Source organism: Lissotriton vulgaris, chromosome 3_1 (genome assembly GCF_964263255.1).
Source record: "Lissotriton vulgaris chromosome 3_1, aLisVul1.2, whole genome shotgun sequence".
NCBI classification, from domain to species: Eukaryota; Metazoa; Chordata; class Amphibia; order Caudata; family Salamandridae; genus Lissotriton; species Lissotriton vulgaris.
In genome coordinates, this window is record NC_141689.1 from 1,760,704,107 (window position 1) to 1,760,728,990 (window position 24,884).

A 24,884-nucleotide genomic window follows, 5' to 3' on the forward strand; every position below is an offset into this window, starting at 1 on the left:
AGGAGACCTGGTTCTCCATATGGTGATTGAAAGAAAAACTCCTGACCCCTCCCTTGTGCTGTAGGAGTTGGTAGGTGCTTCCAGTTGTCATCTGTAGCTGATGAACACCACCCTGTTGAAGAACTTATAGTTTGAACCTTTGGTCCTCGCCCCGGGTCTCCAATTTTGTCCTTGCTTTCCCTGCGCTAGTAGCAAGCTGCACCAACACTGTGGGGCCTTGCTTTTCCTGCACTCGTAGCCAGCAGAAACTCTGCACTGCGACCAGTGGGCTCTGTGGTACAGGCCACAACCTCTTGTTGTGGGTGATCTGAGAGTATCTGGGTGGACTGACACACTAGCCAGCCGCTACCCTCCTACAGCTAGCCCAGTTATTACTGGACTAGTAGTACTCTGGTAACTGTTCCAAGACTAGTAGTAACCGTTACCACACCGTGGACGCTATCGGAGTGCGTTGTTTCCAAGAAAGGCCCAAAACACTCCTGTAGCATTGAAGAGCAACCCTGTGGAATAAGGTCTGTATGTTGCAATTGTAACTGTTTTTATGGTGCTTAGAATCTAGGCAGTGTAATGTTTGAGGTGAAAACTATGGCCAGAGGGTCCCAGACACTTCTGGTTTTCACTATGTATCTTAGTTTTATGTGTTGTCATTTTATTCTTGTGTGTATTAAAATACTTTTATAAAGTCAAGCATTGATCTTATTCGCTGGTCTTACGGTGTAAACTGTATTCTGAATGTCTAACCCTCCTCATCGCCTTGAAAAAGGTTTGGATGGCTGTCTCATACCCGAGGAGATTCAAATGTGGGAGAGGAGTACTTGGTTATCCAGTTTGGGTCTAGTAGAATTGTGGTCCCAGGACACCAGCGGTGAAAAACTCCAATGGATGCAACTGGATCTCAGTAACCCCTGATTGCTCTGGTGCCCCCACAAAACCGGTCATTAGAACTCACTTAGTCTAAAGTGAGATAATAAATATTAAGTTAAAGTTTGGTGCTGTTGAGTTCTTGTCTTCTATTCAAAAGCTGATCACAGAAGAACATGAAATGGACTATCCGCCGATTTAACATGATCTCAAATACCAGATTGTTAAATCAAAAGTAAAATGCATTTTAATGCACAGGTTAGCTATTTTGCCATTCTTTCATCACCGACACCCATTTTACAGCGGTGCAGAATAAACAGAGTGCATAAGTGCACGTTATTGCCCGGTAGCAGCTCGCAGCTGTAGGCCCACACAAAAAAAATATTTTTATTGTGTAATGACCATGCTTCTCTCCAGATAGGTAAAGAGTTCTGTAGTTAAAACCTAAAAGATGCACATTAGAGCACTTTCGCATGTCTGGTTGACAGTATGAGAAACCCTTTGTTTTCATGATAAATGTGTGCGTTGTGCCATTCCTTGATATCCCTTTTAGATCGGCAAAGTCGATTCCAATGTTTGCGATAGATTTATTAATTCTGTCATGAACGGAAACCATTTTTTTGTTGTAAATGCATGCTGTGACAGATTGACAGAAACCAGCGTTTTGCTGAACTCGCACACGCGTATGCAATTGCAGCTTGCTGTAAACTCCAGCTGTGCTGATTCAGAGATGCAGAGGATCAGCGCAGAGGGAGGGCGAAATGGAGATTGACAGCCTCTCCAATTCACTCAATACAAAGCCGTCTGCTGTGGCGGACGGGGACTTTCATCCAGATAGCGGTAAACAACCAACACAAACGTGAAAAACCTAACCGAGACACAGCCACGGGCGAGCATAGCAGTATTGAAATTTAGTTAAGCAGTAGCAACAGTAAACAGACACCAGTGACGAAAATAACCATCCTAGCACACACAGGACCGCTTGAAACATGGAATAACAGCAGAGGCAACACAAATGGCACAGTCGCCACCAAATCTAAGGAAGTGCATGGATTAAATAATATGAAAACAAATGACTACTGAGAGTGGGTTAAAAATCAACCGCTAAAAATCGAGGCAAACCTTTTTTTCGCATTTATTAATTTGTGTATCTTGGAGTGTGAATGCATGAACCTATCAGTGTCAGAGTCTGCAATTAATCTCGATGTGTGTGAAAACTGATTTGTCAGGGTGACCTTAACAATGTCCTTGTAGCGAGTTATATAATTCAACTATGCAATTATTATTTTCTGATTGAAGCTTTAACAAGGAACAGTCAGTGAGTTGTAAGTTTAAGTGTAATGAATAAAATGTTGGTGCCAAACGTCCTTTTCCCCCGAGCCTCCGATTAATAGTCTAAAAGAACTCCAACTTCATATAATTTATATTAACATTTTAATGAATGTATGCAGCACAGCAACATGCACTGAGCTACTACAAGGTTTCTAGTATAAATGCCCAAGATGCAGCTTGACATTCTACTTCAACATTCCTAAAGAATTAGAACTATGAGTGAAAGACAACACTTAGAAATAACAAGGATCGGTAAATGTAACATAGCCTTTAAAAACATTAAAGTAAATTGCAGTGAAATTTGTCTGCGTGTTTTTGCGGTTTTGCATTGGAAAACAAGCATCCGGATATGCAGGTGGTGGTGCATTTATAATTACTTAAAACTAAATTCAGTGTACTGGAATGTTTGTTTTAGATCTAAGATGAATGAAAGATCTGTTAAATTTATCTTGTACTTTATGATATTATGCAAACATTTACAGTGTATTTTTTTGTTTATTTTGTTTTCTTTAAAAACAGGTTTCCGGAAAATAAGTCTTGATGACCTCCGCAAGGCCTACATTGTTAAAGATGTCCAGCAGTACATCCTACATCGCTTAGACAAAGAAGAAGCCCTGAGACAGCACCTCACAAAAGAAACTGCAGAAATGCTGAACCAACTCCACATCAAAAGCAGCGGCTGTTTCCTCTACCTGGAACGTGTTCTGGATGGAGTTGTGGAAAACTTTATCATGCTACGAGAAATCCGGGATATTCCTGGCACCTTGAATGGGTTATACCTATGGCTGTGCCAAAGACTTTTTGTGAGAAAGCAATTTGCAAAGGTACAACCTATTTTGAATGTAATTCTGGCAGCCTGCAGGCCTTTGACAACAATGGAGTTATATCATGCAGTATGGACCAGAAACATGACATTAACAATGGAGGACTTTCAACGAAAGCTAGATGTACTATCCAAGCTTCTTGTAGATGGCTTAGGAAAAACAAAAATCTTGTTTCATTACAGTTTTGCAGAATGGTTGCTCGATGTGAAGCATTGTACACAGAAGTATTTATGCAATGCAGCAGAAGGCCACCGAATGCTAGCAATGAGCTTGACATGTCGAGCAAAAGAACTGACGGCGTTGGAAGTTCAAGAGTTTGGTTTTCACCTCATCCATTCAAATTTGCAATTGGATACCTCAGACTTAGCATTGTGGATGATATGGAATGGCGCATGCGTGAAAGACTCTTTGGCGACATTAATCCCAAAGGAGCAGGAAGTACTGCAGTTGCTAGTAAAAGCTGGTGCCCATGTGAACAGTGAAGATGACCGTACATCTTGCATTGTGCGTCAAGCCTTGGAAAGGGAGGACTCCATTCGTACTCTATTAGATAATGGTGCTTCTGTAAACCAGTGTGACTCAAACGGAAGAACGTTACTGGCTAATGCAGCATATAGTGGGAATCTTGACGTTGTCACGTTGCTTATTTCTAGAAAATGTGATTTAGAGATTGAAGATAAGCATGGGCAAACTGCATTAACTCTAGCATCTCGTCAAGGGCACATAAAAGTGGTTAACTGTTTGATTGGGTTTGGAGCCAACATAAACCATACTGATCATGATGGATGGACGACATTGCGATCAGCAGCTTGGGGTGGTCACACAGAGGTGGTTTCTGCACTGCTCTATGCTGGAGCAAAAGTGGATTGTGCCGATGCTGATAGCAGGACAGCCTTGAGGGCAGCAGCTTGGGGAGGGCATGAAGATATTGTATTAAATTTACTTCAGCATGGTGCTGAAGTCAACAAAGCGGATAATGAAGGTAGAACGGCGCTGATTGCTGCTGCATACATGGGTCATAGAGAAATTGTTGAACATTTGTTGGATCACGGTGCAGAGGTTAACCATGAGGATGTGGACGGAAGGACTGCTCTGTCTGTCGCAGCTCTTTGTGTACCTGCTAGTAAAGGGCATGCTTCTGTGGTTAGCCTTTTAATAGACCGTGGTGCTGAAGTGGACCATTGTGACAAGGATGGGATGACTCCTCTCCTTGTTGCTGCCTATGAAGGACACGTAGATGTTGTTGATTTGCTTCTTGAAGGAGGCGCTGATGTGGACCACACAGACCATAATGGACGTACTCCCCTCTTAGCAGCGGCCTCTATGGGGCATGCCTCCGTTGTAAACACACTTTTATTTTGGGGTGCAGCTGTTGATAGCATTGACAGTGAAGGTAGAACTGTTCTTAGTATAGCTTCTGCTCAGGGTAATGTTGAAGTGGTGCGAACTCTGCTCGATCGAGGTTTGGATGAAAATCACAGAGATGATGCAGGATGGACTCCTTTGCATATGGCAACCTTCGAAGGCCACAGGTTGATCTGTGATGCACTTATTGAGCAGGGTGCTAGAACAAATGAAATCGATAATGATGGACGCATACCATTAATATTAGCTGCACAAGAAGGTCACTATGATTGCGTACAGATTTTGTTGGAAAATAAATCTGATGTTGATCAAAAAGGTTATGATGGACGAAATGCGCTTCGTGTTGCGGCCTTAGAAGGTCATAGAGATATTGTTGAATTGCTTTTGAGCCATGGTGCAGATGTCAACTACAAGGATGCTGATGGCCGACCTACGCTGTACATTTTGGCACTAGAAAACCAACTCCCCATGGCAGAGTTTTTTTTAGAAAATGGTGCAGATGTGGAAGTGAGCGATGCTGAAGGAAGAACGGCATTACATGTTTCCTGCTGGCAGGGGCATTTAGAAATGGTGCAGCTTCTTGTAACATACCATGCTGACATCAACGCATCGGACAATGAAAAACGCTCAGCATTACAGTCTTCTGCTTGGCAGGGTCATGTAAAGGTGGTTCAGTACTTGATAGATCAGGGGGCTGTTGTTGATCACACATGTAATCAGGGCGCTACTGCACTCTGTATAGCTGCTCAGGAAGGGCACATTGAGGTTGTCCAGCTGTTACTAGAGAACGGTGGGGAGCCAAACCATGCTGATCAATTTGGGCGCACTGCTATGCGGGTTGCAGCAAAAAATGGGCATTCCCAAATTATTAAACTATTAGAGAAATATGGTGCATCAACTGTAAATGGCTGCACTCCTTCTCCAGTGCATACAATGGATCAAAAAGCCTTACAACAGACCTCCACGAAGATGCAGTCCTTAACTATGAAATCTAACAGCTCGTCAAGCACTGGGGGTGGTGATGTCCAACATAATTTGCATGGCTTATCTAATGGACCCGTTCATGCCTTTAGCTCTCCTTCAGAGTCACCAGATTCTACAGTTGATCGTCAGAAGGATTCACTCTCAAACAATTCATTAAAAAGCTCCAAAAACTCATCTCTTCGCACCACCTCATCTACAGCGACTGCTCAAACTGTACCTATTGATAGTTTCCATAACCTGTCCTTTACCGAGCAAATACAGCAACACTCACTACCACGTAGTCGGAGTAGACAGTCTATTGTCTCGCCCTCCTCAACAATTCACTCCACAGGCAAGACCCCGGCCTCCCCGGTAAGTGAGTTTGAATGGAGCCAAGTAAAGCCCAGCTTAAAATCTACTAAATCAAATAAGGGAGGTAAAGCTGAAAACTCTGTCAAGTCAGGCTCAGTGGGCAAGAAAACAAAACAGAACAGCACTTCCCATCCAAAAGTCCTGGAGTATGAAATGACACAATTTGACAAACGGGGTCCGATTTCAATATCCGGGTCAAATATAAATATGTCACTGAAGACAATGCCTGTAGAGCAACAGTGTAATATTTTAGGTCCACCCGCCCCACAAGAAGTGGGACGATCACAGCAGCAATTCTTAATTCAGCAACAAAGTGCTGAGCAAAAGAAGAGGAATGGAATTATGACCAACCCGAATTTTCATCTTCAGGGAAATCAGGTTTTCTTTGGAAAAGTTTCAGTCGCTCGAGGATTGCAGGATAAAGGACACCATGAGGTTTTGGAAGGCTACCCTTCAGCTGATACAGAACTAAGCCTTAAGCAAACTCTGAAACTTCAGATTGATGGGACGGACCCAAGTTTCAACTACAAAAAGGAAACGCCACTATGAAGGTAATCACATGGCTCTAAACAGTAAATCGTTTTATTGTAACATTGGTAGGTTGATGAGCAATGCATTTCAAACACTAAATTTGTTACCAACTTGCCATTCAAAAAGTAAGTTTTCATTCAGTATATACAGTTTATTATTTTCAATACTTGCTAAACTATATTGCTGGATAAATATGTCTTCAAATATTTAATATCTACGGTTACATAGCATTTATATTATTTTCTCAATTTCAGAACAAGCTTGTGATCGTGACTTGCCAATCCACACAATTTTTAACACTTCCATGAAGTGTTTGAAATTCCATAGCACTCACCTAACCTTTATTTGCATGCCTCCCAAAGTCATACATTTAGAGTGATGATTAAGATCTATCTACCAAATTGTAGGACACCCCAGAGAAATAAACGAATGAGCAATGCAAAACGTGCATACTCGTACAATAAGGCACTTGCATTATATTGAAAGTATTACAATTTATATGCTTTACATTTGTTGGACATGTTCTGTTCATTTACTATTGAAAACGGAGGTGTTCAAACTTGCCTACAGCTGACTGCGTATTCTAATTGGGTTGTGATGGAGAAGTTGAACTAAATCCCTTCTATCGATTACGCTCCCGCACCTTGACCTACGCCATCTTATTTGTAATTCGCAAGTGATATCTCATGAGTAACGACAATAACACATGCAGCATAACGCTTTCACAGAAATTAATTTATCAAATGCGAGTACAGCTAAGGCATTTAATGTGGTGTGTTTCACCCATGTGATCACCACTGATTCACCATGCAGAAGCTCACTTAACCAGTGATGTAAGAGAAATGGCACCACAAAGAGGCCATTCTGTGAATGATGTCACAATAGGTCTCAAAAACTAAGCAGCATCTTCAAAAGATTGTACCCCCGAGAATGCCTCTTAGTGGTGATTGTTACCAACCTAAGACTGGTTAAAGAGAAATATTGTGTTTCTCTTCCTTTTATGGCCCATTTAAAGAGGCTAAATCTTGACCCACACCTGCCCTTTTAGAGATCTGGTGCAGCGTGTAGTGTATATGTTTTCAGGTCTCCTAGACAAGAGAGATTTTTAGGTCGAGCCTGACACATTGCTTGCGATGGTCTGTGCTAGACCTTATGTAAGAAGGACTTCAGAAAATGCAACCCAAAAAAATGCTGCTGGAAATGGTGCTGGCTACAGCTTATAGTGCATGTGCTTGGGCGCGCGCTTGAGCAGAGGTGGCATATGGCATTCCGCATGCTCATTAAAGCTCCTGTGCTCCTTGCATTCCCTCTCCCTTTTAGCCATCCCTTTGAAGTCTGTTTTTATTTCCCTCCTCCCCCTTCTGGTTCCTTGGCTCCTCGCAATCCCCCCTCCCTTCTCACCCAGCCCTTTTGATGCTATGCTGTAGACATTAGTTCTTTCAGACAGAGCAGACACTCACTTTACGCAGTCCCATCGCTAGCATTTTCAAATTTTTCTTGAGTCTTGCTGTGCAGGCCCCCTTTTATTGCGAGGATGGTTTGTTTTCCCACTCCTCCGGCAATATCACTTCTAGCGATATTTGCTTTTCTGGCTACTGCCCATTAATACGCGTTTGCAGACACCACAATAACGTGGGACATCCAGTGTAAATCCATGAAACTTTCCAAATAAATATGCACCGAACAAGTGACTGAAATGGTGTTTTCAAATGAAGTTTTTTAATTAACCCATCCCATGCTGATGACGAGCTCAGCTCGTCCTCCGCCACGGTGCTCGTGTGCTGATGACGAGCAGAGCTCGTCATGGCCATTATAATGCTCGCACTCTGGGATAATTTCCCTGCAGTGCTGAACGTTCTAAGGAAACGGGTGTGGCCGTGACGAGCTCCGCTCATCATGAGCACAGTAGCACTGTAGCTCATGACGAACGGAGCTCGTCAAGAGCACCGGGGCGCTGTGCGCCCCCCAGCACAGCAGGAAAGTTACCCCAGCAGCCAAAGGGTTAAGTTGAATTAAGAGAACACGTGCAGGTTAGTGCCCCTTTTTTAATTTTTTTATTTCATGCTGCTGAAGTCGATAAGATGGTAGGGTGACCAGATTTCCACCGACAATCAATTTACTATCACCCCTTCATCGGAATTGCTAGCTCAAACATGGGGCTACAAGCTGGAGTGCGCGTGCACGCGCGTTTATCTGCTTTGCTTTGTCCTGCCTTTCGTCGTGGCCCTCTCACAACTGCCCCTCCCCCTTCCCACCACAGAGCGTGTCTCATGGCAGTGTGGCTGTGTCCTCTTTCACGGAAACGTTTATTTGGACATCGCGTTTTAATGCGCAACTTTCACACTGAGTTAAAACTCTCACCCAGACTACCAAATATATAGCGGGAATGTGTACCTTAAAAAATGAAATCCCCATTAACACAACATACAGCTAAGCATTCTCCAATAACAGCTAAGCATTCTCCGATACACTAGACTGTTATTTCAAAGTCATTAAATAATCAAGCCGAAAGATACTGTGCTTTTTGCAGGAGTAGTGTAGAGAACAGTTTATTGTTGTTTTCGCCATAACCATGCAATTAAAAGGTTTAGGCAGGTAGGTATAAGTTATGTTATATGTTATGTTATAAATGGATTTGTATCGCGCACTGTTACTCAAGAGTGTCCTGGCGCGTGGAGAGAACAATGACAGATTAAGCAGGGGGTCTAGACCACTTGTTGAAACAGATGTGTTTTCAGGAGTTTTTTGAAAGTGGTCCGGTCAGTCGTATGCCTCAGAGGGTCTGGCAAGGCATTCCACATATTGGCAGCTCTTACCGCCAGGGACTGACCACCCAGGCGTGTTTTTCCGAACCTAGGGATAACCAGTCGTCTATGAGCAGCCGAGCGTAGGTGGCGTGTCGGCTGGTAGAACGAAAATCTGGCACTCAAGTAAGATGGGCAAGGACCATGTAAGGCTTTGTGAGTCAGGACCAAGGCTTTGAAGCACACTCTTTGAGCCACCGGGAGCCAATGAAGGTCGCATAGCTGTTTGCGGACACGTAGTCTCCTAGGGATGTCAAAGAGGAGCCTAACAGCTGCGTTTTGTACTACTTGAAGTTTGCCCAAGAGAAAGCCAGGAGAGCTGATGTAAAGGGCATTGGCGTAGTTCAGGCATGAAATTATAAGTGCCCTGGCTACTGCCTCCTTGGCTGCTCGGGGAAGGAGGGGGAAGAACTTCCTTCGGGTTTTTAGAGTGCCGAAGCATGCTCCTGACAGTCTCGCGATCTGTTCGCGAACGCACAGGTCAGCCCCGAAGTTCTTAGCTACCCTGCAATTGCCTTTAGGACATGGTGACCCTTTGGGCCATAGAGATTCTTTGAAGGCCACAGAGAATTGTCCGTATAAGAGAATTTCTGATTTGTCCTCGTTACATTTCAGGCTGGCCTGAGCCAGCCAGGCAAATACTGAGGGCAAACATTGCTGGGCTTCATCAGTCTGCAGATCATCACCTTTCCAGGTGACGAGGAGTTGGGTGTCATCGGCGTAGGCCATAATTTTGGGACCCCACCTTTCCGTCAGGTAGATGAGGGGGGTCAAATAAACATTTAAAAGCAAGGGGCTCAACGTAGACCCCTGCGGGACCCCAATTTCCACTTTGTTGTCAGATGAGTGGAAGGGGGGCATCCACACTTGTTGGAAGCGATCTTTGAGAAATGATTTGACCCAGCCTAGGGCAGTGCCGTGATGCCGATGTCCGACAACCTAGAGAGGAGCTGTAGATAGGGTACCGTGTCAAACGCGGCAGAGCGGTCCAATAGGATCAGTGCCGCCCTGCTGCCCCCATCTAGACACTCTCTGATGGCTTTGGTGACCGCAACAAGTGCCGTCTCGGTGCTGAATGATGTTCTGAAGCCAGATTGTGCGAGATGCAAGGCACCCGAGGATTCCACACATTTTTCAAGCTGTCTAAAGGCCACCTTTATACACACCTTGGCAAGGGCTGGGAGAAGGGAGATGGGACGGTAGTTAGATGGAAGTAGTGGGTCAGTCGTAGGTTTCTTGATCAGGGGATGGAGTTTTGCGTGTTTCCATTGGGGGGGCATCACACCTGACTGAAGAGATTCGTTGACCAGGGTCCCTACTATAAGAGCAATTATGTCCGCCAACCCGCTTAACCCCTTCCACACTCATGACGAGCTGAGCTCGTCATGGTGTAGCCTCCTCGTACACTGATGACGAGCCCAGCTCGTCATAAAATAAGGAAAACAGCAATTCCCAGCACAGGAGGGAAATTGCCTTAGCAGCCATGGAGTTAAGACCCTCGCAGGACAGGGGTCCGCTGGTGACCCTGACTTTAGTGATTTCAGGATGGCAGTCACGTCCTTCACCTCTACTCGTTCAAAGCATGTAAAGAGCTGGGCCAGCTCGTTACTGCTCTGTGACACCTGAGTGGGTGGAGGTTGAACTAGGGCAGGTAGCTTAAGGCTTGCCTGGATTTTTTTAATCTGATCAATTAAGAAGGAGGACAGCTTCTCACAACAGCCAGAGGAAATGGTAGCGGCTGAGAGTTCCGCCACTGGTGACGTAAAACTACGAACAATAGCGAAGATTTCTCTGCTGTTTTTTGCTCTCTAAATAATCTCAGCGAAAAAGTGGCATCGGAATCTTTTCCACACAAAGCACTTTTATTCGACAAATTCATATTTACACCACCACCCCACCTTTTCTGTAGGATAGAGAACTGCATCAAAATAGAAATAGACCAGAGCCATAATTAAATCTTTAGAACACATTTTGTTTTTGATCGTGATCCACGTTCTCAGTTATACGTTAGCCAGTCAAGGGCGACACGCACCGATCTAATAAGCATCAAAACTGCGATTGTAGCACTGACTAGACGTGCTCAAGAGACGCTGGTTTTCTCGAGGAAAAAAAAGACTGAGTAGCGTTGATGGTTATTTCAAGGTAGCTGCCATCTACGTGGCAAAGCCCCAATACCACCATGCTCGGGCTCCCAAAACACTGCCAGACTTTTTTACTGACTAATTTCAGGTGCAAATCTATGCATTTCAATCTTGCATGATAATTTTTCCTCTGATGAACATGACCAGATACTCAAACAAAACCACTCGCAGTAAAGTATACTACCCAGGCGCGCAACACCCATTGTACTCACCGGGCTTCAGCAAACCCCCCCCCCCCCCCCCCCCCTGTCGTGTGTGGTAGCCCGTGATGAGACCGATCCCGGGCACACACAGAGCCACACCCGAACGTTTTACAGGTCTTTAAAAGACCATTCAAATGTTAATTAGGCCTTGCAGTTGTTTCACCCCTTCTAAGAGCCCCTGCAGCTCCACTCTGCCTACGGATCAAGGTTCAGCCCCCCCCCCCGTCCCCCCCCCCCTACCACTCGCAGTAAAGTATACTACCCAGGCGCGCAACACCCATTGTACTCACCGGGCTTCAGCGCCCCCCCCCCCCCCCTGTCGTGTGTGGTAGCCCGTGATGAGACCGATCCGGGGCACACACAGAGCCGCACCCGAACGTTTTACAGGTCTTTAAAAGACCATTCAAATGTTAATTAGGCCTTGCAGTTGTTTCACCCCTTCTAAGAGCCCCTGCAGCTCCACTCTGCCTACTGATTAAGGTTCAGCCCCCCCCCCCCCCCGAAATTTGGCTCTAGTTGCGCCTCTGATACTACCCCATACTGGCCGGCCATGCTGTAGCCTGTAAACATACACAGACAGAGACTTTGCAACCAAGATGCGCTCTAAAATGATCATTCAGCACCCCTGCTACTGCCATTCGAAGGACTGCAGGGGGACTTGGCCAGCGGACACAGGCGGGAGAGAAGAGCAGTCCATGCCATGTGTGATTGCAGCTTATCCTTGGCTGTGTTGCTATCTGGAAGGCGTGCAACGCAGCACACGCTCATCACTTCATACGTGGGGGATCAGTCTTAGTGAAACGTTCCAAGGGAGGTTATCTGAGCCCTTCAAAGGGTGAGCTGGGACATGCGTCTTTTATCCTCACCTCTTGATGGTGAGTGCACATCCAGCTGGCACGTTCGTGTTATAGCCACGCAGTTAATTGGCAATGAACTAAGAAATTCGCATCAAATGCACTTTTTGTAACACGTATTCAACCAGTTTTCAGAAATTCGAAAACATCTCTGTAACGAACATCAAAGCTCAGTGTTCTTTTTATGAAATAGCCAATTGGATTTCATTTAACTGTCCCTGAAAACAGTAAGGGCGTTGTTGTCGATTGGGGCTGGGTTTATTTCAAAATTAGTATTGGACTTGGTTCTTAGATCACACACAAAAAAACTGAAAACCAGCAGATAAAAGCAAACCCCCGCTGTCAACGTATGAATTTCCTTCGTGAACTAATTCTTCTTGGAGTTGGAGTCAGAAATGTAATCAAGTCATGCAATCAATCAATCAATCAATGTAAACAAGAAAACATGGAAGTCCCCCTTCTAATCTCGACATATTCACATACACATATAAACATGCGCATCTAATGGACACAACACATTACTCTCTTAATAACTTGTTTCTGTGTGCTTCTTGTTTCGGGCATTTCACATACGCCTCACTGTCCTTGTTCTGTCTTTGTATTTACAGTGATTGTGCACCTTCATGTGCGTGCCTTTCACCTCGACACATTTAGCCCATTTAGGCACAAGATGTAGCTGCCTCCTTACTCTCCACTTTAAAAAACATGCTCAGGTGGGTCAGCCACAAGAGAAATGCTGCCAAAACTGAGGCTTTATCCTTATTCCTTTGGTTGGAGACTGCTGCCCAGACGATAAGGTTTCTTGCTGTTACCACCGCCGTAGCGCTGTAATATTTTCACTATATGGACGTGAATATTGCTACTGCTGATGGGTTGCATCAAACGTTTGTCGGTCTGTTTCTCTTAAAAGTTGTCATGGCATTCTTAAAGATTGGTTTCAGGACTTTTTATTTTTGGGGGTTCTTTTTATTGCAATAATAAACACTTGATAGCAGTATTAATCACATTTGGCGTCGGGTCTGTCCTCAGTGCATGCTTTCACCAGGCACCAACACCACCAGCTATCAGTTCTCGCTTCCACCAGGCACACACCACCAGAAGTCAGTACACTCTTTCACCAGGCATACACACACACACTCACACACCACCAGCCATCAGTGCACGCGTTCACCAGGCACACACACACCACCAGCCGTCAGTGCATGCTTTCGCCAGGCACACACCACCAGCCATAGTGCAGGCCTCCACCAGGCACACACACAACACCATCCGGCAGTGCACACTTCCACCAGGCACACAAATTCACCAGTAATCGGGGCACAATTTCGACAGGCACACACACCACCAGCCATCAGTGCACACATCAATTGTTAACGCATTCACAATTAACTATTGTAGCAATCGCAGTATGGCGCACTTTACTTTTAAACATATTCATCTAAAGCACAGCATGTCACCATTGCTACAAAAATAAATGTACATTTTTTAGGCCTACAATTTATAGACCTTTTGTTGCAATTGGTGTTGCAATATTTAGCAATGCCAATAGCTCAAACTTAATTAATGTGAGACCTATTGCATTGCAAATGCTTGTTTTACTCTGCAGCAACACACCAGTACTTGGTGAACATTCAGGCGGTGTGTGTTGATCGGCCTCAGCAGGGTACTTGGAGGCACCAAGGGAAGTGTTCAAACATATGACTACATACTGGTTAGAAAATCCCCTGACTTTGGCCTTTGTTAACAGCGAATTTATGGTTCACAGTGGTATAACAATCACCTCAGTGTAGGTATAAGACAAAAACAAAGGAACTCACCTGAAACATAGTTTAAAGTGCAGTTTATGGTTGGATGTAAAACTTAATATCAACTGAAATTCAAAGTTATGGTTAGGAACATAATCCAAAATGTGTGCAATAGATGCAAACCATAACTCACATTCAAAATGCAATACTTACAAGGTCTTGTTTTTATTGCAAGATATTGATTGTGCTCTGCAGTGTTAGAAAAAATGTCCTACAGGAGGCAGAATACGCACAGCTTTACTCCCAAGAAGGCCACAGTGGGGCCCATCAAAGAGATACCCTAAGTTGACTGCAAAAAAAATTAAAATGGGATTTGAGAGTCCGATTCCTGGCTTGTGAATTCCTGACACCTGAAATAGCAGATGAGGACCATGGTACCTGCTTCGGTACTGCAGGTTCTAGGCCCCATTCTACATTTCCAGGATTCATGACTAGGACATTTGACTCATGAGAACGATGCAAGCTTTTGGTACTGGTCTCTGTGTTTAATTTATAATTGCAGATTTGTGTATAAAATGTATTAAACATTATTTTGCACAGGAGGATGCCATCTGAGATGAGTTAGGCTTACAATTTCGTTACGTCAGATTCTTTTTTTTGTTTTATTCCGCACTAGTGAAATTTACTGAGTGCATCAGAGCTCGTCCGAGAAAGATGATTATAACAAGCCACTAAGATAACAAACAAAAAAGAGGTTTGCAATACAACAAAAGGTTTGATAATGGTCTTCAGGTGTGCAGTGCAAAAGCCTGCTAGAAGAGTTATCTTCAAAGATTGCTTGAATTTTAGAAATTTGTATTTTTTAAAGAAGTATAATACAGCAAGTTCCAAATGAACATACATGTGGTGATCCACAACCAAAACACATGTAACCACTGTTTTCCAACAATGACAAACCCTTTTCCACCTTTTCAAGCGTATCTGTCAGCTTCTAATGTACTAGCATTCTTACTGGTTGCGTGGGGGTAAACAGCCATTTGTAGGCCGATATTGGTCTGCGTACCATTCCTTCGCAAGTCTTACAACGCATGCAATGTTTCAACGCGTAGCCTTTACTACGCAAGTTGTAACATTGTAATGCTTGCGAAGCAAAGGCTATCAACATCGTTGTGTGGAAACGGACGCACTTCCGATTCAACACAACAACATGCACAACTGACGCTGGAAGCCCGGAGAAAAGGAAGCACGGCTGAATGAGAAGAGAGGAACTGAGCAGAGAGAGGTAATAGGACTGTGTAGTATTTAAGGGTTAAAGGTAGGGGAAAAGGGGTAGTATTTTTGGTTTTAGGGTAGTGTAGTTGTTTTTTTGTAGTGTAGAGTAGTGTATTTTGGTTTAGGGTAGTGTGGGGGGATTGTGCAGGCTAGTGTTTGGGAGTAGGGACAGGACTGGGGGTAGGGGCAAGGTTGTGCTGGGGTAGTGTTTTAGGGATTAGGGTCGTGTTTGTGTAGGGTAGTGTTTTAGGGTTTAGGGTAGTGTCGGGGTGTTGTGCAGGGTAGTGTTTCAGTGTAGGATGAGCTGGGGGTAGGGACATGGTCTTGCAAGGGTAGTGTTGTGGGGTTAAGGGTAGTGTAGTAGTGTTTGGGTAGTGTAGGATAGTGTTTTAGAGTTTAGGGTAGTGTCAGGGGGTTGTTCAGGGAAGTGTTTCAGTGAAGGGGATGGACGGGGGTAGGGGCAGTGTCGTGCAGGGGGTAGTGTTTTGGGGTTTAGGGTAGTCTTGTGGTGTTAGTGTACTGTAGGGTACTGTTTTAGGGTTTAGGGTAGTGTTGGGGGTCCTGCAGGGTTGTCTTTGGGAGTAGGGACAGGACTGGTGCACTGGGCAAGGTCGTGCTGGGGCTAAAATATCTCACCACCGCTAATGCTCTTAGTTGATGCCACCCTACATGGAAGAACGAATGTGAATTTGGTGCTAATAGTGTCCAGCAGTGCCAATGTGAAAAAGGGGGAAAAAATATTAAAAGGGGAACGATGAAGCAAAGGAGCTGAGACAATAAAGGAACCAACAAGTAACAAACTGCATCCAAAAGCTCTTAGTGCATCATACGCGCACTTCATTGAAATTATGAAAATGTTACACATAGGTAATCTGAAATATTGGCAGCTATGTTGCATGAGGCTGACCTAAAAAGGAAAGACCTTTTTTAAAAGCATGTGCACGCTTTTACTGTATATGCATGCGTACACTTGTAAATAAAACACTTGCATGCAGTTCCAGAGGAAGAGTCCTGGTGCTCGAATGCAGGACAGACTTGAGTGACTGCAGTCTTCGTGAAAAACTAAACTAAACACCAATGCGCTCTCACAGCGCACAAGAGCTTTGAATGTTGGTGCAGGGGCGGCAAACCCACCGTACAATCTGGCCAATCACCATTCAGCTTTAGGTGCAAACTGAAGGGTGATTGACCTTATTTCATTATTTGCTTCTACAGTTGCTCGAAGTCGCACTCTCACGGCAGTGTGTGCGTTTCCTCTTGAGTTTGCGGCCAGCCCTGGCCATTTTGCTACCATATGTCCCCATTTGCCCTGGAGTTCTGCTGTGCCTCTTGTATTGATGCTGAAGAGCGTTTGAGCACCTCAAACCGGCAGGAGGGCTTTTCCTCTGGAACTGCATGTGAGTGTTTTATTTACAAGTGTACGCACGCATATATAGTAAAAGCGCGTGCGTGCTTTAAAAATGTCTTTCCTTTAAGTCAGCCTCATGTAACATAGCTGCCAATGTTTCAGATTGCCTATCTGACATTTTCATAATTTTAATGAAGTGCATGTGTGATGCACCAAAAGCTTTTAGATGCAGTTTGTTACTTGTTGGTTCCTTAATTGTCTCAGCTCCTTGGCTCCATCCTTCCCCTTTTAATATTTTTTTGGGAGGGAAGAGAGAGAGTTCAACCACTTTGGAAGGCAGGCAGGCACCCCCTACGCCAGCAGTCATACTACTGCTGACCACTTCCGCTCGCTGGTAGGAATGCTGCCCGTGCCTAGCACTTGCTGGCCTGAACTCTCCCAGTCTTAATTTTTAAGAAGGCTATTGCTTTGTCCTCATAGAATCGTAGAAGCAAGGCAGTCTTCCAGTTTAACTAAGATCACTCTATAATGGTTGTTTGCCAGCCCTCAACTAAATAATTAACAGATAATGTATGTGACGGGCTTGACAACCGGTGAACAACAGACTCTAACAAAACCACAGAGTCTAGGGGCAACCCGAAGCAATGTCTGGAACTTGGAATTAAGTACAGTAATATCCCTAAGAATACTGAAACACTTCTCGACTCGTAACCGTGATGATCCGGTGAGTAGGTTTTACTGCCACCCTGCAAACAGGCTTCATCTGACGCCAGCTGTAGGATCTGGAGAGCACCCCCAATTACATGATTCTGATAATGACACAGCTGGGAAGAATTGACTTTTGCAACTCACTCCTCTTCGGTAAAGATCAGCCAATTACCTCCATCAAGAGACTGGTTGATGCACTGATTATATGGGGGCACGTTGCACATGAGAGGAATGTCCCTCCCTTTGTTCTGTTTTCCCCTCTTCTCACATTGGCACTTCTGGACACTATTAGCACCAAATTCACATTAGATTTACCATGTAGGGTGGCATCAACTAAGAGCATTAGCGGTGGTGAGACATTTTAGCTAAGGGGAGTAGGGGTGGGTTGCAAAATTATTGAAGTTCTTACATTTTGAAAGTAAGCAATCCAGCTGCATCATCCTGGCTGTGAAAGCTATCCTAAGTGCCCACTCTATTGTGGGAAGGGACTCTAATTTGGTTACGGATGTGACGAAGGGTAAGTTCACTTAGGCTTACATAGTCATGACTATAATATCAAGCTCTTATCCTGTGTAGCCTTGCGGTTTGTTGTTGGGAGGGAACAGGGGCACTGGCTTCCTAACTGGAGAGTGTCATGTCTGATTCCACACGAGGCCTCTCTGAAATATGCCTAAACTGCACTGCTCACCCCTTGGTGGTAATATGATGTTCTGCTGTGTGTGACTAAAGATTATGTATAACAGGTGTTTATGGTAATTGGAATAACATTGTTCCATGATCTTGCTGAAACAATATGCCATCTCTTGCACTTCCATGATGAACTTTAAATTGTACAAATTGCTTTGGGGTCCCCGGCTTCCAGTAGTCATTCAGTGGGGGTCCTCAGGAGTCAAAAGTTTGGGAGGCACTTCCCTAGTGTGTTCTGCACCACTGCTCTACACGCCACTGCACTCTACACCATTCTACTTCACTCTGCGGCATTGCACTCTAAGCCACTGCAGTATTCTCTGCACTAATCTACATCACTGCACTCTATGCAAATAGATTCTACACCACTTTACTGTAAACCAATTCACTCTGGGCCAATCTACTCTGCACCACTGTACTTCATGCCACTTCACTCTAGTCCACGCTACTACATTCTATTCTACAACACTACACGATTCTCACTCTGTGACTCTCTGCTCCATTAAACTCTACTCCACTGTATGCCCCTCCACTCTACAGCACTCTACTCTGTGACACTACTTCACTCAACGATGCTCTACGCAACTCTCTACGCTGCTTCATGCCACTTTACTCCACAACACACTACAACATGTACTGCACTCCACTGCTCGATTCTACACACAACACTAAACTCTGCAATACACTGCTCCACTCCGCCATTCCACTCTCCTACACTCCTCCACCCTATGCCACTCCACTCAATGACAATCTACTCCATGTCACTCCGCTCTACATCACTCTACTCTTCAACCTTCTGCACAGTACCCTCTAGCCACTCCACGTTACACCGCTACACTCTATGCCACTACACTCTACTCTGACAGTCTATTGCATTCTGACACTCACCGTAACTCCGCTCTACAGACTTCCCCTCTATGACAGTCTACTTCTTCCATGACACTCATCAACATTCTACACAACTCCACTCTATACCATTCCATGATGCTCCACACCACGCAATTCTACTCTACACCACTCCAAGACTCTCTACGTGACTCCATAACAATCCACTCTACTTTGACACTCCACTCGCCTTTACTCCACTAACGTTTAGCCATGCTGGTGTACAACATGGCTAAAACAAATTGGCAAACCCAAGAGACTGATTGGCTTTGCCACTGCTTGTTTTTTTATTGCACACTTCAGTTGTATTGCTGCTGTAAAACCTTTGTACAGAGTCTCTGCGTGTCGTGAAAAGCTCTGCCACTCGGCCATGTGTTTTTATTTTTCAGAATAGCTAGGTTTTATTCATCCATTGAACTCCATAGTCGTGGAAGCCTACTGAGGGTGCTTCTTTTTTTGTATGCTCAGCATCATCGGAGATGGCCTCTAATTATTGGAGGTCATCCCAATTCTACAAAGGGTGGCTACTGTCCTTTCAGCTGTGCTAGATAAGGACTGATCATGATGACAGCAAATTTATATTTGAGAGCCACAAGACTACTTGTACCTCTGTGCGTAAGATACCCCATAAATACTCCATCCAGTCCCCATATCTGGATCCTCTGCCTTTATATATGTTTGAGGTATTCACTTGTATTAGGTGAACAACTGGGTTCAGTTGGGCCGTATGCGAATAAATCCTAAGATTGTGACTATCCTTCAGAGAGGCTGACTTTGTCCAGGTTGGATATGTCATCCTGCACATACTCCTTCTGTTCTGTCCTGTGGATGGTGTAAGGCTGTCCTTTCATACACTTTTATAGAGGAGGCTACCCCCCTCCTTTAAGAAAAACTCATCATTCCCCAAGTCTGTTGCTGCTGGTCACCAAGGTAACAATGGCTTGTAATGTAAGCAATAAATTCAGTAAGACCAGTCCAAATAAATCTGGCACGTGACAAATGTAGTAGAACGGTTAGATACACTTATCCAGGCCTGAACAACTGTTTACATATTTAAAGAGCGCACCACTTTAGATAGCTTTGCCTTCTCTCCTAGACCACAGAAGTAGGATAAATACTCCTCCCTCACCCCCCTTCAGTCACCACATCGTACAAATTAATACTATTTAAGCATTCTGTAAACCAAGGTAAAGTAGATATATTTCCCATAGTGAAACCTCTGCTGTATTACTCTTCCTGCAGACCAACCATTAGCCAGGGTACCTGGGCAACTTTACCACACTGATAATCTCACCAACATTAATTTATTAAAGGTTAGTATTTGATACTGCGTTTTTTTTTACTTAGCAAATTGTGGTTTAAATGACTGCAAGTTCCTGTAGAAAGGCTGCACATGAGGAGATGTGCATATGTCTGCATTTGCTGACTTAAAGAAAACCATAAAAATTAAAAGGTGAAGCTGTTTAAATCTACTTTATTGGAATCAGGCTAAGGATTTAGACCCGAAAGGATCACTGAATCAATGCTAATAAATAGCCGCAAAGACATTCTCTCAGTTCTAGACACAAACCATCCAGCAGCACTGATCGTCCTAGAAGTTTTTGCTTCATACCAAACTGTAGACCAGCAGCTCCATTTAAATGGTTAGGGATAGGAATCGTTCAGGTAGGAATGTTAGGAGATTCTTTGAACTGGACCTGCTTATTCCTGTCCACAAAAGACCAGAAATCCGGATCAGTTCATTTGAATCCATCTGGAAATCATTCCAATGCGGGGTACCTCAATTTGTTATTCATTGTTTATATGCACCCTGTAGCTCCGTACATTGCACACCATTATCTTCAGTTCCAGATGTATGCAGACAACTTCTGAATATTTCTTTGATAAGAACGTCACATCTGAAAAAGTAATATTGATGATTTCTTGCTAGACAGATCTCCTGGAAGGAAGAAAGTTTCTTTAGCTCATTGAAAGTATAGTAGAGGTCCTCTTCGTCAACAGGCCTGACACCAAAACCCTCTTTTCCATGTGTTTGACGTGTGGCTTCGGGGTAAGCCCCATCTCTGACAAGAATACAAAATTTGGCAATAATTTTCGACAATGAAATGTCCTTTCAACCTCCAGTTTTCAACGCTCAGATAACCTGTATTCTTCTTCATTCTTCACCTCTTGTTAAACGGACAACAGCAATAATTCTTTGAAGGTTATGTTATTACACTGGCATTCAGTGACATTCTCCTAACTTCGAATAATACAAAATCAGGCAGCAAGAATGAGCATTAATCTCATAAAATGTGAACCCATCTGGTCTGTCTGGAATTTTTTTCACTAACTTTCTGTACATCAGGAGATCAACATCTATTCACTGTATATCCTGCAAAAGCCACTACACACGAGCAGCCCAATTGACCCTCAAAACCAACATTCATTATTCCATTCCATGAAGATCTTGATTGAATACATCACATCATCATCCACCTAAACCTTTGAACCCATTTGACATAAGTTTTTTTTTTTATCTGTACATCCATGATGGTGAACAACATCACTGTATCCACCATGACTTCCCCAATTCTACTACACATTAGCAAAGAGTTGAGAATCACTACATCACAATGCATTAACTCTCCACAACCCAGCTTCCACTTCTCTTACTTGCTGACTTAATGCTTGTCTCTGACCGTGTACGGCACTCTGCTGCCTTTTGACTAGGTTATAGCTATAGAAATGCCATATAAATGCATAAATACATACAGTGGCAGATCCATAAAGTTGATGGGTCCAAAGGTCTGCAACAATTGTTATCCTTCCGCAAGAGGCCAAAAGTGCCTCCAGTTCAGGAAACCTTCCTTTTAGAGACACTTGGAATACCCCTCCACATACATTTTCTTAGGACTAGCCTTTCAAAGGGCCCAGTGCCAAGCTCCTTCAAGTTCTTCCATTCTTTGATGCCCATGTAGAGTTAGTCCCTCAATCTATTTTTTCGTGTTACTCCTGTAGGTGTACTGGTTATCCTTCTGCTGTTCATCCTGTACTACGAAGCCTTCTACTTTGATCCTCTACTAGAATATAAGTTACCTTGACTTTCCTTCACCATTTTGTTTTGAAGTGTCTATCAAGCAGCATGTTAGCACTGTGTAAACCTCCCTAAATAAATATTTAAGACTGTTTTAAGGTGCAGACTTCAACATAAATGAAGGAATGTAAGAGAAATGATGTAGTGTAACCCAACTCTCTCTTTGACTCAGGCTTCCTCTTTCAAACTGAAATCGAATATTAAAATGACTGCATGTCCAAACCGAAAACCCCCAATTATTCTGCAGTTTAAATGTTTATTGTCTATTTCTTTTTTTTTATTTGGTCCTCATCTCACAAAGTAAGCGTGTGCAATTCTTGGATAGCCGCCCTTCCAACCTATGCGCCCCGCGGCTGCTGCATTCGCTTTGGTCTAGTACCCAGAACCAGACCTGCCCCTTTGTTGGTGGCATGGTGTAATCATAGGACCAGGAGGCGTTACACAAAGCCCAGGCCTCTACACCATACTATGAAGGCATGCCAGATATTCGAACAGTTGTCATTCTCACTTCCCTGGTTCCGTCTAGCCATATTGAAGGCAGCTTTAACCCAATCCTGGGGCTTGGGAGGCAAAGGGTCTCTCCACTTGAAACATATTTCCCTTTGAGCTATTAAAACAAGATACAACAATAAACCTCTATGTGTATGTCTCAACTTCTTGCTCAGTGTGCCATCGTCTCTAAATAATACTATAGTCATATTTAGAATGATTTTCTCTCCAAAAATACCACATAACGCTTCCTCAATACCCCTCCAGAAGGCACAGAGTCTAGGTCATTCATAAAACATATGAAGGTCATTGGCATGTATAAGGTCACATCTTGGGCATTTGGGGTTGGAGAGAGGAGCAGACTTTGACATCCTGACTGGGGTGTAGTATAACCGATTAATAAAAAAGAAGTGGTTCTTCTTGAGATTTGCCGGCTTAACATACTTGTATAACAGCTTCAGAGAGGGTTCAGAAAGATCTTCAGTGGCACATTCCAAGGGGGCCTGATTCCATGTATGATGTGATGGGTGGAGTTCTTTATCCTCTGCCTCTTAAAGACATTGTGTACCATTTTGAGATCTCCTTACGTTTAAGATGTACATCTTTGAAAGAATGTTCAACCTCCCATACTCCTTGTATTTCCCTCTTCTCTGCTGCAAACCAGGAAACTAACTGCATATATTTAAATCTAGCGAAGCCCCCTCCTATTTTATCTTCTCGAACCTCCCATGGGTGTACCCCCTCCAAAAATACCAAATCTGACCAGAAGGTGATACCTGCTCTTTCGATTGGGATTGCCAGGCTATCCTTGAGGCTTTCCGTTATCCCAGGGGAGTCCCATATTGGAGCATACTGAGTAATACCCTATGCACCATCTAGCTCTGACCTTATACCACAAACTAAGGGCATCCTTTAGTACTTTCAAACTGACTTTTTTGAAGTACCTAGGTGCTCCGAATTTATATATTTAACCTTATCCTCCACCCTGCCTTATCTCTGCTAGGAGTCTGCCCCAAGTTGACTCATCTGTTTTCGAAAGCATCATCCGGACATTTTTTTGCTTGAAAGGCAAAACAATACCACTTAATATTTGGAAGAGCTATTCCCCCTTTAATCAGCCTACACCTAAGCTTCTTCCAGGCCAGTCTGGCCTCTTTTTGAGCCCAGATGAAGCTCGTGATCTTACTCTGGTTTTTACTGATGACTAATTTTGGAAAGGTAAGGGGAATTGCATTAAAGAGATATGTTAGTTTAGGAAGAATAACCATTTTGACTAGGTTGACCCTGCCATAAATTGTCAAAGGGAGATTTTTCCACGTGGCTAATAATCGGTCAACTTCTTTTATAGTCCTCTTTAGGTTAATCTGCGGGAAATGTTTATTTTCTAAGCATCCATTGTGTGTACTTTTGATGTTTTAATTTTGTTTTCATAACACATCGCCTTTTTTGTGCTAAGATTAAGAAAATTTTATGATAACAAGCGTTGAGGTGAAAATTAAATTAAAAAAATTAATCTATTTAAATGGGATTATAATTATGTATATTAATGTCATTGTTAGAAATGGGGCCTTTTGTTGGTGAAGGTATTCACCCTGTCCAAGTAGGGGCCACCATTTGTGTCAATGTAAGTCAGACACACACCCTAAATTAACCTGTGCTCACCCTATGGTAGCTTGGCACAGAGCAGTCCGTCTTAACTTAGGCGGCAATGTGTAAAATATTTGTGCAACACTTAATACAGTAAAACAGTGATAACCCCTCACAAAAAGAATCCACACCAGTTTACAAAAATAGAGTTTAATTGAACAAAACAAGACCAAAACAGCAAAAATCTAATAAGTAGGACCGAAGTTATGAATTTTTAAAGAAAATGTTGAATTTTAGTGCTTAAAAGTCAATATTGCTTAGCGGTTACTTGAGATCGCACTGGACCGGGTCAAATCTGAAAACTTAATCCAACTGCAAGGAACTGTCTGTTTCAAGTTACTCAGTAGAGTCCCTCATCAAAACCTTTAAGATGAAGGCACTGTGCCGTCGACTAGCTTTCTAGTCTAATCCCTTGTCACAATGAAGACACCGTCATCGAGCCTCGCAGTCGGTTCTGTGTCATCATCGAACCCCATACAATGAAGGTGCTCCTTCATTGTCGAGCCACTCTAGTGTCTACGCTATGGAGTCTCCAAAGCATTCCAGCGTCGGCATCGAAGGCAAATGCGTTGTTTTCAACCATCATGAAGCAGGCGATGTGGGGTTTGTAGGAAACCGATGCAGAACCCCTTTTGAAGGCCCAGGACTGGATTGACAGCTCTTTCTATGACAGGACTCCCAGCTCGCAGAGTCCAGCAGCTGACGCATAGATGAATGAAGTCTTTGTCCCTGAGACTTCTGAAAAGGCGGCAAGCCAGCAAACCCTTGAAGTCACTT

The 24,884-nt window shown here is 43.7% G+C and overlaps 1 protein-coding gene across 1 annotated transcript in view; it reads left to right on the plus strand.

Annotated features, from left to right (window-relative positions):
- ANKRD50 (ankyrin repeat domain 50) overlaps window positions 1-24,884 on the plus strand; it is a 146,980-nt gene that overhangs the window by 101,674 nt on the left and 20,422 nt on the right. Inside the window, exon 4 of the mRNA XM_086962186.1 lies at window positions 2,713-6,268. Coding sequence (XP_086818312.1) covers window positions 2,713-6,266 — 3,554 coding nt within the window. The 3' untranslated portion in view covers window positions 6,267-6,268. The remainder of the gene's footprint in view (window positions 1-2,712; window positions 6,269-24,884) is intronic.